The sequence below is a fragment of the Cnephaeus nilssonii genome (genome assembly GCF_951640355.1).
Source record: "Cnephaeus nilssonii genome assembly, chromosome: X".
NCBI classification, from domain to species: Eukaryota; Metazoa; Chordata; class Mammalia; order Chiroptera; family Vespertilionidae; genus Cnephaeus; species Cnephaeus nilssonii.
In genome coordinates this window covers 79927477-79948503 of record NC_137071.1, presented here as the reverse complement: position 1 = coordinate 79948503, position 21027 = coordinate 79927477, and the positions used below count along the sequence as shown (strand labels likewise).

General features: G+C 43.1%; 1 protein-coding gene across 1 annotated transcript in view; it reads left to right on the top strand.

Annotated features, from left to right (window-relative positions):
- TRPC5 (transient receptor potential cation channel subfamily C member 5) overlaps positions 1 to 21027 on the top strand; it is a gene marked incomplete at both ends in the record, with an annotated part of 206036 nt that overhangs the window by 95463 nt on the left and 89546 nt on the right. Inside the window, 3 exons of the mRNA XM_079765692.1 lie at positions 7980 to 8316; positions 10187 to 10326; positions 15605 to 15927. Coding sequence (XP_079621818.1) covers positions 7980 to 8316; positions 10187 to 10326; positions 15605 to 15927 — 800 coding nt within the window. The remainder of the gene's footprint in view (positions 1 to 7979; positions 8317 to 10186; positions 10327 to 15604; positions 15928 to 21027) is intronic.

Sequence of the window (21027 nt, the reverse complement as noted above, 5' to 3'; positions counted from 1 at the left end):
ACTTTACCTTATTAGAAATAGCTTTGTGCTTATAGCCTACATTGCACAGTTAAGCTAACAAAGATGCATGAGGAATGCCATCTTCCATTTTGAGAATGTTTCAAAGCATTTTTCCACCAATGATCCATTTGATCATTATGGCAACCCTATGAAGAAGGTAGGGTAGGTGGTAGAACCACCATTGCACAGATAAAGACCCAAACACAAAGTCTTGCCCCAAGTCTCACTACAAATCAGAAGCCAAACCAGAGTAAGAGTTCAATATACTGTATATGGTTTCAAAATGTATTATTTATTATAGAGTGGGGTTAAGTTTCCTCCACCTCCTTTTTTCTGATTTCATGCCGAAAATTTTAAAGGAAGTGGGCAGCTCACCGCAAGTCATGAAATTTCCAGCCAAACCAACTACTGGGCATACCTGACTTAATCTCCCATTCACCCCAATCCTTCAGGATCTGCAGTACCTGAAAACATCCTGTAATCCAAAAAGTGAGGAGGGGAACATGGTCCCTAAGAACTAGATACACTGAAGGCATACCATAGATCTCTCCATTTTTTTTTATTTGTTGAACAATTACAGGTCCACAATTCTAAAATCTACCAATTTCCAAAAAAAAAAAAAAAAACAGAAGAAAAAATAATAAATTTTCTATCAAAACTCATAAGATGGCAAACCCTGAGATAAACTGATGTGAGGAAATTTATGGTCTTGATTTAACCCATTGAGTCTAAGCATTCATAAAGTTTTATTTGCTAAATTTGGTAACTATGAGTGCTGCCTCAAACTCCACTGGGGGTATTACATAAACTATGGCACAGACTACATATTATTGTTCTAAAATCTGACAAATTTAGAAGTTGAAAACACATCTGGCCCCAGGAGTTTTTGAATAGGAACTGTGGATATGCATACCTGTAGCATCCTCCCAGCACTGGGCTTGGTACTGCCAGGGCATCCAGTTCTCAAGGACTTAGGCCATCTGAATCAGTTGTCTCTTTGGCTCTCATTATATTTCCCCACCTGCTCTGTTCCATGTATCATTAGTTTGATCCTTGGGTTAGTGCTCCCTACTAGAATGCCCCTCTTTGGAGTAGGAAGTGAGCTCCTACCACCCTCTGCTGCCATCTCATGGCCAAAAGAAGCATTGCATTGGACTTAACAGCCTCACTAGATGCTTTCAGAATCCATCACCTCCAACACAGAACTATAACATTTAGTTAAATCCGACTACTGTGTATATTTGCAAATGAAAAATTTTAGTTTTTAAATATGTGTTCTAAAACAGTTTTTAGCATCTATCTTCACCTTCCTCCATTTAGTTCAAATTAGTGAGGCTTAGCTCTAGTTTGAAATTAGAGATATGATTGCCAATTGACTTATATTGTGAGTTTGCAGCTGGGTTGGCATTGATATTGATTATCCCATCTCCGGAACCAAGTCTGCTAGCTAATTGAAACTGCAGCCAGTGATTACAAAATGTCTCAGTAATCCCTCGGTAAGCAAGTATCTCCTTTTTTAAAAAATCCTCATGGATTAATAATCTGAGTGGATAAGCATCAAATTGCATTAGACAGAGCCTACATGTAAAATTATAATCTGGCCCTAAACCACTTGCCTACACCTATTCTTCATCTCAAATTTCTGCTGCAGTGGTAAAAAGCCAAATCATTTCATGAAAGTATGTCTCAGCAAGATCACTGCATTTGGTGAGAGAAGAAAGGTGTTTTGAACATTTCTGCCTCTTCAGGAAATATAGCATTGCCACAGATTTCCTTTTTTAGTATTTTCTCCTCATCAGAGCCCTGCTTGATTGGCATCTACAAAACAAACCAACAAAACTGGTTCTATCTCTGGTCATTTCTGCTGGCTGGCTTTTTAAATACACACAACACATATACAACCCAGCTTATCTTTTAAAGAATTGTCATGTGATGCAATGAAATTTGGGACTATTCCAACGTGCAGCCATTCACTGAGAGAGCATAAGGAGGCTCTGGGAAGGTCAGTAAACCTTTCAAATTACCAAAAAAGGCCCTCATTTCAGATCCTGCCGTAGCCTGGAACTCAGTTATTCTTCAAGATCCTCACCTTTTCTCCTGAGGTGGGGGCATGATTCATTCTCATGTTTCAAATGTTCTTTTTCTACAAATGAACTAAGTGATTACAGCTGTAAATTCCCCAGCTTGAAGTCAGCTAATCTCTTTTTGGAAACACAAGATAAGCCATTGCTAATTACTTTCCAGAATAACAGGCCTGTACTGCTTTACAAACCTCTGAATGCTAAACATGTCAAGATGATCTTATTTCCAGTCTCACGTATTGCACTTTTGTATACACTGAACAATTTTAAATCATCTGAAAACAACCAGTTAAGTGTCTAAATGTGGGACTGACTTGTATTATCCTAATCTAATTTTTTTTCTTGCTGACAGCTTCCATGACAGAAAATAGGGTGGATTGTGGGAGTTAAATATTTTTCTCCTCTGACCATTGTCTGTTCCTAATGGAGCCACTAGAAGCTCATTGCTACTGGCTTTTTTTCTCTGCCTCACACCCTGGCTTACTTCTCAAGGGCCTATCTCCAACCTCCATACCCTCTGCTCCTTCCAGTGGACTTTCCTTCATTATCCATTGCTTCCTCAGAGAATGGGGGCTCAATAACCAAGGAAATCTATCCCTAGCTCACTACTCTGAAATGAGCACATGGTAGGCATTCAAATGATAATTGTTGTTATTATTACAATTTACGCTTTCTGAGCTTCAGTTTTCTCATCTGTACAATGGGTGTAAATATAGCACCAACCTTCTGGGTTTGTTAATACATATAAAGTGTTTTGAAAATACCCAAAACATAAGAATTTCTATGTACATTTAATCTGTAACTATTATGACCACTACTAGAGACACACTTTGAAAGCACGCAAAATGCAAGGTGAAAAGAGAATTCTGCACTCGCGTGTGTGTGTGTGTGTGTGTGTGTGTGTGTGTGTGTGTGTGTCTTGGGGGCTTTTTGGGGGGGGGAGTTCTATTTGAGTTATGTGTTTGAAATGCTGCTGAGCAGTTGAACATTCATGTCTAAAGTTTTTAGCAGGAATGCAGAGAGGATAAATTTCTCACTTTAACAAACACAGGTAATTCCCACAAAGCCCTTTGAGGCATAAAATGTCATACAACATACAAAATTGGTCCTTCCTTTCAGAAGCTTACTGTTGTAAGAAGGCCAAGTCATGGGTTCTACATGTAAGTTAGTATAACACAAGACAGGCTCTAAAAGGTACCAAAAAGAAGCAGCAAAGTGGTCTGGGCTCAGGCAGGAGGGATCTCCTCTAGCTGTGGCCATCAGGAAAGACTTCCAGAAGAAGTGAGGTTCACTGATTTAATGATTCTCTGCAGCTTTTCCTGCTGACTCTAGTGCCTGCTGATTTTTCCCATCTCTGAATGCCCTGAGTTCCTAGGTTAGGGTGCCTCATATCAACGTAATGAGCTCTTCCTAACATTAAGTGGACCCAGTTTGCATGACTAAATTGTATTCTGATCTTTTAATAGGAGATACAAGGAGCATGTCTTTTTTATGTCCTTAATGAAAAAATATTTTTACTTGGAGGGGAGTGGCCTTCACCAGTCTGTGAGAGCCAATCATCTGGAAACCTGACACTTTTACAATCTGTACTGCTTGTGAGGTGTCTGAACACTAACATCATTGTCCTGTTACTTGTTTTATGTGGGTTTGGCTGGTATCTCAATGAGCTCCTGCAGGCCAGAATAACTGTCAGTCTCTCTTGTAAACTCCTCCCCATGTGCCACACAGAACTGGGCACAGAGCAGCTATACAGAAATACTTGATGAAATGCCTAAATTGAATCATGTTGATCTTGCACTCCCTTGGCAATGAGCAAGTCAAATTCTGTCTGCCTTGGGTTCAGCATGTGAATCAGGTACAAGCCATGTGATTATTTAGACAGCTGTAGGGACAAAAGTTGCATACAATAGACTGGTGAGGAGCTGGGGAGATAATTCTCTTCACTGAATGAATGAAGTCAAAGCTCTGAAATTAAATCAAAGCAGTTTCCCTAGTTGTCTAAGAGAGGACTATGCTCTTTCCAATAGAACTTTACATTATTCCTATCAAAAATTACCCTTTGTGCATATATGCATAACTCAGGAACCCAGACAATAGGGTGGAGAAGGCCTGGGGTGGGGGGCGGGGGGCAGACTGGGAGAGGTCAATGGAGGAAAAAGGGAACATATGCAATACTTTCAACAATAAAGTTTTTTTTTAAAAAAAGAATTATCCTTTAGAGGGGTAAAGAGCTATTGAGCCACCCCATTTAAAACACAGCTTTATGTCAAAGGAAAAAGAGCCATGGCTTTTCCAAAAGTCCTATGCAGCAGTAGAGAAAATATTAATTTTTAGCCCTTGCCTGGGAACATTGAAGAAATGAAGCATTGCAGAGGGAAAAACTGAAGTGAGGATCCTAGGAGGTTTATGAAGAAAAGATTTAGATAGATTGAAAACATGGGTTCCATAAAGATCGGGCCTGGGGCTAAACCCAACAGGTAAGATCTTCAAGGTTCCCCCCCCCCCCCCCGCTATGGTCCTAGCTATGCATCACTACCCCTGACTTTCTTAGCTGCTACTCAGGAGCCTAGACCTAGGAGAGCCCCATAGCTTCTGTGCTTTGCTGGCAGGCAGATCTCTTATAGCTAGATAACTGGCTAATACGATATACTCACTTAGCTTCATATATCACTACTTCCTAAAAACATAATGCCTTAACCCAAAATAATGAGTAGTATGGGCATTTCAGTCACTGAAGTAAGGCCAATAGGGAAGATACTAAGACTATCAGCTTTCTGCAGGCCTCAGATCATACCATCCATGGATTGCCAGCATTCAGTGTGTAAGAGCTTGGTCTATGGTCAGCCAAGCTAGGGCTCCAGTCCTGGCTCCATCACTTACCAAGAATGAAAGCTTGGGCTCAGTCCCATCATCTGTAAAATGGGTATAATACTAATATCTACCTTTGGGTTTGCTGTGAGATGATATATGTGAAAATCTGGTCCAGTGCCTGGCACACTATAAGAACTCAGATGTTAGTTAATCTGACTATGTTAAGAATAGTTCCTAGTTGCAACTCCTAAAAGACTTGAGTTAGCTACCAAACTTCACCCACTATGTACACTAAGGAAAGAAGGCTTTGGAAAGAGAGAGTTCTGCCAAGATTCATCCAGCACAAATTTATTTATTCAATTAGTCATTCAACAAATATTTAGTCAGTGTTTACCTTGTGTCAGGCATTTAGCAAAATATTGGGAAAATAATAAAGACTAACACGTGCTCTCAGTCCTTGAGCAACACCCAGTCTTCTGGCTTTTAAGAAGCTCCTATAACTGCTCATCCTTTGTTGTTGTTTCTTTTAAGGCCCCTAAGGAGGAAATTTGAAAAGGACTCTATTTGCACTAACCCACACACAAATACAACATTTTGACGAATCAGGAAGCATGAGTCCTCCAAATTTGTGCTCCTTTTTCAGAATTGACTTAGCTATTTTGCCTCCATTGTATTTCCATATGCATTTTCTGATCATCTTGTCAATTTATGCAATAAAATACCTAGAATTTTTATATGGATTGCATCAAACTTGTAGAACAGTTTGGGGAGTATTGCCATCTTAACAGTATTAACTCTTCCAAGATTTAATAAACCCTTATTATATGCTAAGTGTAGTTCTACGTGCTTCATATCTAGTAACATATCTTAATCCTCACAGCAACTATATACGATAGATGCTATTATCTCCATTCTTCACATGAGGACATTGAAGAACAGAAAGAACCACTGCAATCTAGCTCCAGAGTCTGTAGTCTTAACTACTCTACTATATTACTTTACACACACACACACACACACACACACACACACACACACACACACACATCACTTGTGGCCCCCATTGCTCTTAAAATTAGTCATACTATTTATAATAGCCTAAGACTATTATTTTGATCTTCTGTAACCCCTGCCTACCTATTAGGCCTCTTCTCTTATCATTTTCAACTGCATGTATCCCAGACTGCTTTACTTCCATGTACAAGTCATGATCTTTTTAACCTCTATGACTTTAGTTTTTATCCCCTTTTCTTTGGCTGTTTACTATTTTTCTTTCTCCTCCCTTACAACTAGCCAACTTCTATGCATTCTTTAATGCTCTACTCAGGTACTGCCTTCTCCAAAAAGCTTTTTCTGAGCAGTCCAGATTTGCCTCTCCTTCATGCTCTCATTTTGCTTTGTTCATATGCATTTGAGTGCCCTTACTATACTGTTTTATAACTGTCTTTTTATACATTTGTTTCTGTCACTAGACTGTGTGCTCCCAGTGCTTTTTCCCCATTGCATCCAAATATCTTGTTTTACCCTTCAACTTTTCTTTAAATTTTTCTGGTACTTTTTTCATCCCAGCCTTAGTCATAGGCTGAAATGCCAAGAAGAGTAGAAAAGACCAGATGATTTTGTCTTTTTGTGTGTGAATGTGTAATAGGGAGATGTAAGGACATAATGGAGATCTTTGGATAAATTGAGATCACATCCTAAAAAGATTTTACAGCTTATTTTTGGTAGTTTTGTAATAGTGAACTGATTTAGGGTAGGATAAATATGTAATGGCTCAAACACAGTCATGTAACATTCCAAGACAGGTATTATTGGTGAGCAAGATAGTTCTCCTCCACATGGTCATTGGGGGCCACAGGCTGACAGAATCCCCTAAATCATCCTGAGTTACCACATCCCAGTCAGCCAGAAAAGGAAAAGAACATGGAGGAGCACACATGGAAGACCTTTACAGGCAGGTCTGGAAGTGCCACTCATCATTTCTCTAAACATTCCATTATCAAGAACTTAGTCATGTGGCCACACCTCATTGCAAGGGAGACTGGGCGGTATAGTCCAGCTGTGTGTTTAAGAAAGAGAAGAATGATTTTGGTGGAGAAGCTAATGACCTTCATAAATATATTAACAGTAAAGCTGGGTAAGTAAGATATATAGTGCAGCTCTGTTTAACCTTTCCCATGGGTAGCCATAGCAGTCAAATATTTAAAATCATGGCTGACAGTTGAGTTCCTTATTGAGTTCCTTACCAGAAAAAGAGCAGCTGGAGGGTGACTTGCAATGCTGATGATTCCTTCACTATTAATCACTGACACTTTGTAGATTGAGTTTAAGTAAAATTTCAGCTGAGTTGTATACATGTTATAATATTGGCCCCAAAATATATCTTCCTCATTTGCATGTCTAGATTAGAGAGGGTATTAAGTAAATGGCAAAGTAGCAACCCGATTCATTGCTAGCCAACAAACAGGGTCTCAGAACCAAAGGAGAAAAAGACAAAATAAAAAAGAGAATTCATTTCCATCCCAAACCATAGCCACAGACATGAGCTGATTCCCTGCCAGTTTATGTTTGCCCAAAGTGCAGATTTGTTGATGACTTTACATAGGCTAGGGGAATTAGTAGATGTAAATCAATTTGAAATAAAAAATCCCCATGATTCTCTGCTAAGGGGCATGTAAACTCTCAGGAGAACTTTGTAAAATGGCTGCCCAGGCTCTACCACCCAGAGAGGCTCATTTAGTCAGCCTGTAGTACCACCTGGGAATGTGAATTTTTATAAAATTCTAATGCAGAGCCAGGTTTTAGGAACCATTTCTCTAACATGATGAGAGATGGAATAAAGAGGCAATTCAAAGCACAAACAAAACAGAGTGATTTTGTATAATATATGAGACAATCCAAATAAAGATCTAGTCTCATAACTTGACATGTAAAGCTATCTCTGGGGTTAGATCCATTCATGGGAACCTGTAAATCAGGCCTCTTTGGTGGATTGGCCATGCAACTGGCTATAAACTAGGAAAGGTATGAATGTAGACTTCCTCCTGGTTATCTCTGATGCCTAAATTGTTCTCTTCTTTTTCCCAGTTTGTTGCTCAGCCCAATTGCCAACAGTTGCTTGCCACTCTGTGGTATGATGGCTTCCCTGGATGGCGGCGGAAACACTGGGTAGTCAAGCTTCTGACCTGCATGACCATTGGGTTCCTGTTTCCCATGCTGTCTATAGCTTATCTGATCTCACCTAGGAGCAACCTTGGTCTATTCATCAAGAAACCCTTTATCAAGTTTATCTGCCACACAGCATCATATCTGACCTTCCTCTTCATGCTTCTCCTGGCTTCCCAGCACATCGTCAGAACAGACCTTCATGTACAGGGGCCTCCCCCAACTGTCGTGGAATGGATGATATTGCCTTGGGTTCTTGGTGAGTCAAAGGGATCAGGAGATAAAGCCAGACTGACTGCTGGTCTTGTCTAAAGAAACTACTGGAATAGGCAGTTGGACTAGCTCTGAACTTTCCATCTGTGTAGTGGCATAGTCCTTTGTTGGGAGCCTCAGAAATGTAGTTCCTTCTTCCCCTTCCCTGGTCACTCAGTATTTCCTGTTTTACAGTGAAATTGGCAGTGTACCCAGGGCTTGTTTCTGTTAACATAACACCATCAAAGACAAGGAAAGTGTCTGTCAGTTGGTTTAGAAGGAAAGCCAAGTATCAGTCAGAACCAGCCTCAGGTAAGTTAGGGAGGGCATGCCCTCTTTCCCATAACTGGGAGAGGGGGCACTTGGATCTACTTATTTCTCATGGCTATTCCACACAAACCCAGTACATATTCAGAGCAGACATCCTATTTGGATACTGATTTCACAATCAAGAGGGAAACCTGGGAAATTCACACAATTCATGATAGAAGCAGTCTTAACAGCATTCTCCAGGCATAATTAGATTGCACTGGACCCTCTAATACACTGCCATCCTCTAAGTCTTTGCTACTCAAATTGTGGTCCTGGGAGTTTGTTAGACAAACAGAATATCAAGTCCCACCCTGGATCTTTAGAATCAGAACCTGCATTTTATTTTATTTATTTTTTTAATTTTTTTATTAAGGTATTATATGTGTACATATCTTACCATTGCCCCCCACACACCCCACTCCCATATATGCCCCCACCCCCCAGAGTTTTGCATCCATTGGTTATGCTTATATGCATGCATACAAGTCCTTTGATTGATCTCTTATCTCCCCCACCTCTCCCTAACCTTCCCCTTGTAATTTGACAGTCTGTTTGATGCTTTACTGTCTCTGTATCTATCTTTTTGTTCAAGTTTATAATGTTCTTTATCATCCATAAATGAGTGAGATCATGTGGTATTTTTCTTTCATTGGCTGACTTATTTCACTTAACATAATGTTCTCCAATTCCTCCCAGGTTGCTGCAAATGATGAGAATTCCTTCTTTTTTATGGCAGCATAGTATTCCATTGTGTAGATGTACCACAGTTTTCTGATCCAGTCATCTGCTGACGGGCACCTAGGCTGTTTCCAAATAAACACCAATTAGAAAGGATATATGCACCCCTATGTTCATAGCAGCACAATTCACCATAGCTAAGATTTGGAAACAGAACCTGCATTTTAACATCATCCCCAGGTTACTTGCATGCACTTTAAAGCCTGAGAACCACTGCCTTGGACTACAGCCGTATACTTTACTGTGTTCCACATTCCAAGGCATCAGTATTATCAGGCAGAATTCCATGACACCATCACACAATGAAAAGAGAAAGGAGAAAAAAGGATTCTAAATTATTTGGGGCCCCACTGCCTGGCTTTAACACCAACATTGAGTATTTTGGTCCATGGTCAGCTTGCTTACCTCAGAACTCATTAAGAAATTTTCCCACTAGCACACATTGGAAACTAAGGATTATGGGAAAATATTGACCTAATTAATTTATTGATGAAACTACTCCCACTCTAAAGCGGATAGAATCTGGCACCCAAAATTATAACAGCATCCCAGTAACTATAATAACAATGCTAAAAGTGAGTAGTAGCCAGAAAAGTATAACATATGTGCATATCCAGGTAAAGCTTATCTGGTTTAGTAAGTTCAATACTGGGAGGTAAGAAAGAAAAGAAAAAGAAGTAGATGATTGCTATCTCTAGGGGCTTCACTCCACTAACCCCAATTGATTCACTTATTTCATGTTTTGTTATATGGGGGAATCCTACTATGATGACTAGGATGACTATTCTGACCCTGTAAAGAAATGAAACTTTGCTTCCATTCTTCAGGTTTCATTTGGGGGGAGATTAAGGAAATGTGGGATGGTGGATTTACTGAATACATCCATGACTGGTGGAACCTGATGGATTTTGCAATGAACTCACTCTACCTGGCAACTATTTCCTTGAAGATTGTGGCCTATGTCAAGGTAATTTGGAATGTCTGCCATTCCTCTTAAGCAATAATTTTGGCTACATTAAGCTTTAGCACTGGGGACATAAAGAGTTTAAGGGTAAAGTGCTGATGATGATCCCATCCATGTGGGAAAGTACCATATAAACATTATTTTAATAGTTTGTAAGCAGTGTTGCCTAAGCAAAGAAATTGGAGAATGGAGCAATTTGCAAATAAATCCATAGCTTCTTAAACTCTGAAAGTAAAATAGCTTTCAGCCACCCATCCATTCAATAAGTGCTTAAATGTTGTTTAAAATATCTTTTCCAGAAAGATGGCCCACCGATACTTGTATAGGACAGAGATTTAAAAAAATTCATTGAATTCACTATCTCCAAAAGATTCTCTGAACCCTTGTCACTTCATTAAAAAGTACTAACTTTATATTTTTCTAATATTTTCTTTCTGTGACATATTCATTAGTAATCCTTCTTCCCTGTGGCATCAAACAGGACAAGGCTGTTCCTTCTCCATAATAGTGCTCCCACTATGAAGTGATCTCTCCCTAACCCACTGAGTTCTCTCTTCTCAAAGCTAAATATTAATAATTCATCAACTGTTCTTCATGTGACAGATAGCAGAACACTAGAAACTTCACTGCATGAGACATAGACCTTTAATTGTCTCTGCCTCCCTCATCACTTCCACCACCAGGATGATCATTCAAGCTGTTATAAATCCAGATTTTTAAGTATCACCTAATTTATGTCCCCCTACCAATTCAGATGACATTTATATACACACAAACCACATTGATACTTTTCCTGCACACTATATAGCCTGAATTATCCTGAAAAAAATAGTTTCATATATAGCCCTTCACATTAGGTCACAGGCTTTGAGTTCAAATTTGGTGCTCATTAGATAATGGAATGGCCATCCTCCTCTACCCTGAGTTGAACTTCTCCAATATGAGGAAAGGCTGACAATTAAGGCTCCAATATTCTCTAGTCACTCATGCTTTTTGGCATTAAATTTCACATTAAGTTTTAGAATGGGAATATGGCTGTCCCCCAAATCTCCAACAACTTGCTTTATTTTTATACCCATAATATGCATATTACATAAATTTTAAGATTTTGGGAGTTAGTTATATAGCACATGAATGTGGAATGCAGTCATGAAACATTTTTTAAGAAGCCTAAGAGTATGCCTTATACTTGTGGTGATCACTTAACACATACTTACAACTTCCTTATACAAGAAAAAGTTGGTGAGGAAATGTATGAATCTCTGGTTAATGTGCCTGGATGAAATCCATGTCATTCTGGCACTCTGCTGACTAAGTAACACTGTTTGCCTAAAAAATACATTTCTTCCTTTGGAAGTGGTATTTATACACTGGAGAGACAACAAATTATCAATCTAGAAATTGGTGGGTTTTGCTTAAAAGTTTAGAATAAGTGATCAGTAAAATGATTAACTATTGGGGATATGAAAATGTACCTATAGATGCCCAATATTAGCTAATCGCATAACCTATCCAGCTTCACTGGTAAGGCTTCCAAAGAGCTAAACACTTCCCCACCACAGAGTGAAAGGATAAATCAACTCTGCTAAGCTGAGTGAATGCCCCTTAACTGAAAAACACTTAACTCAAAGGAAACATTTGCCAAGAAGCTGGAGTCATCCTATAAAAAAAGAAAATTTATGAAGCAAGACATGCCACATGCAGACTTTAGATTTGCAATAAGAAATTATAAATGGGCAATCTGGCCCACTCATCCACAGAGCACACCAGCCTGAGATGAACTTATTCTGAGCATCACATAGGCTGAGCCAACCCCTATGAGGTAAAACCTCAAGAACTGGTTCCCAGGCTTCTTGAAACATTTCAGATCACTGAGGAAATACAAAAGCACCATGGGATAAGCTGGACTTAAAGGAGATCCTTTATTAGAGTGAAAACTAGTCACCCCACATGGTCTACAACAACAGGAACCAAAAGCATAGACTAAAGTACTCAAAAGGAACAAATACACATAAGGTTGGTGGTCCTCAGTGCCCCCCAAATATCCCCACAAATGAATAATAATTGTCCTTTAGTCTTCTAGGATAGTACCACCTATATTTATTCTACCACCACCTTACTTCCATATGTACAGACTAAATCTGAACTTTGATACCCATTGAATTGTAGTTCTTTCTTTAAAAGCCAGTTCTTGGCTGCAGACACACACACACACACACACACACACACACACACACACACACACATCCTTATTATGACTGAGTCCCCTTTGAAAGGCATGGAAGCCAATTTTTAAGGTGCATTCCATCTCAAAAAAATATATAAGAAAAATCCCTTGCCTCCCAATATCACTAACTCAAGAGTCAGAAAATTTAATCCTTGCTCTGATACTCACAAACTGGATTACCATAGGTCATCCTTCTACCTCTCTGGGCCTTAGATTTGGACTCTGAAAAATAAGATTGAAACCACATCTTGAAATTAAAACTTATACAGAATTGCAATATATTTGAGTTTAAAGTATTGAATTTGGATTGAGGAATTGGTATTCCAGGCCTCCTTGTTGGCTCCCACAGTGGCCACCAGCTGTCTCCAATGAACCCTCAGGTTTCAAGGAACACAGTTGAAAAATCACTTGTGTTAGATCAGGAGTTAGAAAACTATGGTCTTCAGAGAAAATTTAGCCTTCAGCCACATCCTTTTGTTTACATACTGTCTTTTAGTTCTATAAGAAATTAGTTGAGTAATGGTTACAGGAACCATATAATACACAAAACCAAAAGTACAGGGTGGGGCAAAAGTCGGTTTACAGTTGTTCAAATGGGAAATAACACAATATTTAATAAATAATACAAAAATAAACTCCATGTTTCATGTAATTACAATTGCAAACCTACTTTTGCCCCACAGTGCTTAACACAACATTTTTGTTGACCTCCATATTAAATGAGTTCCAAATTTATTCCCTGCTCTCATATTTTATAATATCTTTCTCTAAAAGTATATGCAAAGCATAGATTTGCCACAAGAATAATCTTTCACACTTCTGAATATTCTGAAAATTCAGACTTAACATCCCATGGACTTCCCTGGGTTACAGTTGTGGCTGTAGAGAGAAAAAACCCTAAATTATGAGCTATACATTTTCCAGTTAATACTTTCTAGTTTTAAAACATAGGTCTGTTTTCTTATCAGCAAAGAGTCTCCATCTTTTACATATACCTCAAAACCTTTAAAGGCCTATCTACCATATGTGCTGTAATATCAACTATCATATACTAGTAAGTAACATTTAATAGAAATAATGCTAGACTGTTTAGAGACCTGAGTTTTAGTCCTGGATCTGCCATCAACTTGCTGTGTTGTATGATCTTAAGCAAGTCACTCTGCCTCTCTGTATTTCAGTTCCTCCACTTGTAAAAGAGGCATAACAATACCCACCCCTCCACAGAGATGCAGCAGATTTTTTTGGAAGGAAAAATGTAGAGATACAAGATTTGGCCAAGAGTGTACAAAACTGGTTGGCCAACTAAAGTCTATCTGAAACAGAAGCAGAATGTGGCAAGGTTTCTCCAAACTCCTCTGACAGTAAAGAATATTGGATACACACAAATGATTTTAACACCAGTTTCCTCAGTTGTTGGAACTGAAGCACATTTTAAAAACGCTAACAATATAATTTGGCCCACAATGCAACATTTTCTCAGGAAAGTTGTTTACATTTAGTCTCGAGAAACTGTGATATTTAGATGAGAGCTCAAGGCAATATGCTTCATAATGAATTCCAAGCCAAATCTACTTCTGTCTTCAGAAGGTAATAAGCAATTCCTTGTATTTCCATAACATCTCCCCTTATGGAGTACACAGACTTTCACATATGGGTACATAATCACGAACGTGTGTAGTAGGTAGGAGTAGATATTATCCTCATTCTATGATGAAATTGAAAGATAAAGGCAATTTGGGGGTTTTGTTATTTTCTTTTGTTTTTAGAAAGCAAACTTGCTCTTCAATGTTAGATGAGATGGAGGGCTGTTCTCATGAGAATGGGGTTAGGGTGTCAGAAGCGCATCCCCTTGCAGGTTAAGTCAGACCTGGCCTGCTGGATCTGTCTCTACAATGCACATGTGGTGTCCTTGAAGGCGAGGAGGGTGAGAGCAATGGTGAAGAATCCATGAGGATACCATGATGAAATTAGAGCAGTGGCTCTGCCTGGGCAGCCCTGACTATAGGAGCCCTGGACCTGGAGCTGCCTTCATCATGCTGGAAGTTCCTCTGGCTACTGCCCACCTGCTTGCTGGTGTCTGCCAGCTGCTATGCCCTGGTCACTGTGGGCTGTCTGTTGTATGACTGCTTTTCACAAGAGATAAAGGTAGTTTTAAGTGACAAAATCCAATTGAACTTTAGGTCTCACAACAAAGCCATATTTCTACAAAGCTGGACACCCAATGTTCTAGGAGCTAGTAGTCCAAGACAAGGATGAAAAATGGATAATAACCCCAGAAATACTGGCTCTTTCCTTATTTCAATCCCCTGGTTCTTCATTTGTGCTAGACAGACATTCAAACTTGTAGGGCTGCCAAAGGAACAATAAAATACATCCATACACCACTGAGTGGACAGTACTAAATTCACTACATGGAAAATTGACATGCTATTTGTAATAGTATGGAATACATTACAGATTGCAACAAAAATTAGCAGAAAATTCTGAATAATGGCCCTCCAATAATGCTCCATCCACCCCAAACTGCAAACAGCAGGGACGTCAGGGTAAACACTGCACACCATTGAGGCTGAACCTATCCCTTGTCCTTCAGTAACAGCTTGTCTGTGGTGCTCAGGACAAAATAGATGGGGGATGGTTGAGGAGGTGAATCTAATTTGAAATCTCATTAAGAAGCAGAATAGTTTGTCCCCCCTACCTTGGGCATACCAGTGGCTCAATTCCAGTGACACTCCCCAACAATCTGGCAAACTCATAGTTAGAAAATGTTGACAAGCCACAGGTGGTTGCTCCATATGATGGCTATGAAATTCATTTTTCTATGTCTATATCCTGGGTATATATTTGAATGGGAGTGGGAAGAAGAGAGTTATTAACATCATGTATTGATTGGATGTGGGGGGGGGACCAAAAGTGTTGTATAAGTGAATGCTTGATGCTTACTTTGATGGCTTTATTTGGGTGCAGAATACAGGCAAAAGGGGAAAGTTTTATAAATGCTCACTGTACTTCTCATCTTGTGCACTTGTGTTTTTTTTTGTTTTGTTTTTTCAGTATAATGGTTCTCGTCCAAGGGAAGAATGGGAAATGTGGCACCCGACTCTGATTGCAGAAGCACTCTTTGCAATATCCAACATTTTAAGTTCGTTGCGTCTCATATCCCTGTTCACAGCCAACTCCCATTTAGGGCCTCTGCAGATTTCTTTGGGGCGAATGCTGCTTGATATCCTCAAATTCCTCTTTATCTACTGCCTGGTCCTTCTGGCTTTTGCCAATGGATTGAACCAGCTTTACTTTTATTATGAGACCAGAGCGATTGATGAGCCGAACAACTGCAAGGGGATCCGATGTGAGAGACAGAACAATGCTTTCTCCACGTAAGACTTCCCCTTTCCTCCATGCCTTTTTCTGCCTTCTCCTTCTTTACCCTAATTTTCTGTCCAAGGCTGTATCACTGTCTCTTGACAGTGCAAACAAACCTTACTCATAGATCAACCTGAAGGGTCTGAAGTGGAGGAAGGTTCTTCACTTGCTACAAGGGACTAGGAGAGGAGGTAGAATTAGGTGATGGAGGATGGGGAAGAGAAAAACACACAGCTGGGCTCCCAGGAACGTATCTAGAGTTAAACTATTTTGGTAGCATCCCACATTTTTAAAAGAATCAATAAGGAGGGAGTAAATAATTTCTCACTCAAAAAAGCATCACTCACCAAGGAAATGAAACAGCAAGACTATTCCTCTGAATAAGTGACTATGAAAGCTAACTTAACTATTCTGAAACAAGAACAAAGAAAAGTAAGAATGCAAAAATATTTTAATGCACCCTGTGTTATTGTGATTTATAATAAGAAATATGTACTTGGTCTTCATCCCCTTCTCCCCCCTTTCTGGCACAGAGCTCCTAAAAGACTCTTGGAATTTCCTAAGTGATGAGAGTGATAATGTTTCTTTGTTATGTGAATGGAGTTACTTTACAGGAGCTGGTAGCCAGTGGAGTTATCCATTTGATTAGAGCAGTGATGGCGAACCTATGACACGCGTGTCAACACTGACACGCGTAGCCATTTCTGATGACACGCGGCCGCTGAGGCGGCCGCATGCCGAGGATGAAACATTTACTGCTCCTGAGGATGAAACATTTGCGAAATAATGTTTTTTCCTCAAAGTGACACACTACCCGAGTTATGCTCAGTTTTTTGGCAAAGTTTGACACACCAAGGTCAAAAGGTTGTCCATCACTGGATTAGAGGGTTCAAATTTTCAGTCCCACCCTACTGACCTCCAGGGAGGGGAGAGCAGCTGGAAATTGGAGTTCAATCACTAGTGACCAATGAATTTAATCTATGATACCTATGTGATAAAGCCTCCATAAAAGCCTAAAAGATAGGTTTCTGAGAGCTTCTGGGTTGGTAGAGATTTGGGGAGAGTGGCATGTGCTTGGAGAGGTCATAAAAGTCCCATGCCCTTTCCCCATATCTTGCTCTATGTATCTCTTCCATGTAGCTGTTTCTGAGTTATGTCCTTTTCTAACAAACCAGTAATGTAGTAAATAAAATGTTTCTCTGAGTTCTGTGAGATGCTCTAGCAATTTAATTGAACACAAGAAGAGGGTTGTGGGAACTTCTAGTCCAGCAATTTTCAACTGGTGTGCCACAAGAATTTTTAAAACATGTAATACCTGGCTATTTAGTCAGGGGCACTGACCTCTTTTCCCTTTGATTGTCAAAACCCCCCCCCCCCAAAAAAAAGACAATGGTCAACACAACAATAGCCGTCCCACATAATGAATCAAAATTATACCTATTTTTTGTCAGATCAGCAAAAAATGTAATATATTTTGGTGTGCCACAGAATTTTGATAATTAGTTTGTTTATGTGTGTCATGACATGAAAATTGCTGCTGTAGTCTATAGAGTCAGTTAGAAGCAAACCTGTGGTCAAAAGTGGGGAGAGAAGCAGTCTTGTGGGACTGGGCTCTTAATCCAGCAATGTCAGAATGAAGTGGGATTATAGGACCACCCAGATGGTATTGGAGAATTGGTGGTGTGTGTGTGCATGTGGGGGGAAACCTACCTTTACCCACACATTGGATTTGAGTTCAGAACCCCTTAGTTGGTGTCAGAGAAATGGGATTTGCTGTGGCTCACAGAAACATGTAGTAGTTTTGGAAGAGAAAGGAAGATAAAGGCAGGAGATGATGAACCTTTGATCCCTGGATGGCTACCTAGTCACCCATGATATGAAACTGCAGTTGTGCTGTGATATGTCACTAAAGGTAAAAGTTACCAATGGAATTTACAAATGTAGTAAACCTCACTCTGAGTTGACTCATTAGATACATAAGGAAATGCAAAATAATAAGAAGCATGCTAAACATACAAACCCTTGGTTATTGTTATCTGTAATAGCTAAAATGGAAATATAAGAAAATGTTGGGATTCAGGGAGGAGCCAAGATGGTGGCGGAGGTGAACTGCTGATCTGTTGCCTCGCATGGCAGTTTCGGAAATACAACTAAAAGATGGACTGGTGAGCGTAGCGACTCCTGCTCGCGTCTCCCCAGGCCAGGCGGCTGCTCCTCTCAGTCAGCACCGCAGCCGGGGCCATGAGCTCGTGGGCGGCTGCGGCCGCTGCTGTGGCGGCAGCCCCGGACTCGGCACAGTGGCGCTCGGTGAAGGAAGAGACCATCTTTCTGCAGGACGGGCCCATCCGCCTCACCGACCTGGCCAAGCTACCCAGTGAGATCCTTGGGGGCGCCGGAGACCGCCAACACCGACTTGGAGGATTTTTAGGACTTCCCGTCTTACATTCAAGTCCTTTAGCCATTTTGAGAGGGGAGAACCAAGAAGGCAGCAAAGTTGGACAAAGGAACTTCGCCGCACACAGCAATTTCGGGGATACAACTGGAGGACAGAGCGTCTGCCACCCAGAACCACAGGAGAGCTGGCTGAATGGTGGATTTACAGCTAAGAGGGAAGAGGAAAGAGCGAACTCGGAGGGGTTGAGGTGCGGAGGCGCGTGGGTCGGGCGGGTGGCGGGGGAAGGGTCGTGCGGCTTTTGTTCCAACCCTAGGGGAGATTAGCTCCCCAGATGCCTGCGGGGAGAGGCTGGACTCTCGGCCTTCGTGTTGGAGAGTAGGAGTAACTTCCTTGCAGAGGTGCGCCCAGCAATCAGTGTTTGCTGCGCTGGAGTGCGGAACGAGGGGGCTTGGAAACGTGGAAAGCAGAAAAAGCAGACTTGCACCCATTGCGGTTCGCCACGCCATGGCCTGGTGGCGCCCTGAGGCCCCGCCCCGCCCTGAGACCCGCCCCGCCCTGGGACCCGCCCTGCACGTTTTGCAGGCCCACCTGGGCTCCAAACAACGGCTTTTGCATGTGGGTGGCCTGCCCTGTGGCAGATTGATCAGATAAACTGCGGTTCTAGTCGGACTACTCCAGGGCCGCTCAGACAGGAGGAGGAAACTGCAGTTTTTGCTGTAATTCCTGCTGGGTGGCATCAGGCAGTAGCTGACCTACACTCCATTGGAGACCCAGAAATGAGGGCATCTAGTGGTCGGTGTGAGATGACACCAGATTTCAACCACTCGCATAAGGGACACATTCGGGAGGCAGACTCAGTGAGCGCCAAAGCCTTGCTGCACCAAGACCCAGCCCATAAACGTGTCTCCTGCACAGCAACTCTTCCTTTATAGACACAGAGGGTCCGCACGGCCAATTGGCCTGGAGGACAATTTCTCCCAGCGACACCAACAACAATCAAGACTTAACTATACAAAGGAGGACCAAGATGGAGGCATAGGGCGGAAGCCTGATTGTTGCCTACCACAACAATTTTGAGTCTACGACGGGAGAGCAGAGCAAACACCATCCAGAACCACCGGAGGGCTGGCTGAGCAGATGCTCTACAACTAGAATAAAAGAGAGGGGTACGCGGGATGATGCTGATGCCGGTGACCCAAAGATCACACTTTAAGAACTACGGCTCAGGCGACACAATGGAGGTCTGGAACGTGCTTGGCGCAGTACCCCGGCGGTCTCCGGCTGAGAGGACAGCTCCACTTGCTGCCGAGCACGGACAGACGAGCCCCTGGGAGACATGGGGTAGGAGACTCTGCGCTTGCTGACCTCCGAGTCCTTCAAGAATCTCAACGCCCCGGAAGCAGCCAGGTGCGCACACTCGGCGACCGGCCACCGCTGCAGACCCAAGGGCCGACGCAGCCACCCCAGACCAGCCCGCCACCGCGCACCAGGCACACCGGAGCTTCGCCGAGCCCGCCGCCCAACAAGTTCTGCGGCGGCTGCCCTGGAGCTCTGAGAAAATGGCCGAAGGAATTGCTGAGATGGAATTGACCAACAGGAATTGGGATCAAGAAGACGAAATCCCTCTGGGTCCCGGATCCGGGTGAAGCCGTGCGCCCCTGGGTCAGGGTGAGGCTGGGAACTGGGTCAGGGTGAGGGCGTGTGCCCCTGGATCCGGGTGAGGCTGGGTCCCGGGCCCAGGAGAGGCCACGCGCCCCTGGGTCCAGGTGAGGCCATGCGCCCCTGGGTCCGGGTGAAGCTGAATCCTGGGTCTGGGCGAGGCCGTGTGCCCCTGGATCCGGGTGAGGCTGGGTCCCGGGTCCGGGTGAGGCCGTGGTCCCCTGGATCCAGGTGAGGCCACGCGACCCTGGGTCTGGGAGAGGCCACGCGCCCCTGGGTCCGGGTGAGGCCACGCACCCCTGGGTCCGGGGGAAGCTAGATCCTGGGTCTGGGTGAGGCCGTATCCCCCTGGATCTGGGTGAGGCTGGGTCCCGGGCCCGGGTGAGGCCACGCGCCCCTGGGTCCGGGTAAGGCCACGCGGCCCTGGGTCCGGGTGAAGCTGAATCCTGGGTCTGGGCGAGGCCGTGTGCCCCTGGATCGGGGTGAGGCTGGGTCCCGGGTCCGGGTGAGGCCACGGGCCCCTGGGTCCGGGTAAGGCCACACGCCCCTGGGTCCGGGTGAAGCTGGATCCCTGGTCCGGGTGAGGCCATGTGCCCCTGGATCCGGGTGAGGCTGGGTCCTGGGTCCGGGTGAGGCCGTGCGCCCCTGGATCTGGGAGAGGCCACGCGCCCCTGGGTCTGGGTGAGGCCACGCGCCCCTGGGTCCAGGGGTAGCTAGATCCTGGGTCCGGGTGAGGCCATGTGCCCCTGGATCCGGGTGAGGCCACGCTCCCCTGGGTCTGGGAGAGGCTACACGCCCCTGGGTCCGGGTGAGGCCATGCGCCCCTGGGTCCGGGTGAGGCCATGCGCCCCTGGATCCGGGGTGAAGCTGGATCCCGGGTCCAGGTGAGGCCATGTGCCCCTGGATCTGGGTGAGGCTGGGTCCCGGGCCCGGGTAAGGCCACGTGCCCCTGGGTCTGGGAGAGGCCACGCACCCCTGGGTCCGGGTGAGGCCATGCACCCCTGGGTCCGGGTGAAGCTGGATCCCGGGTCCAGGTGAGGCCATGTGCCCCAGGATCCGG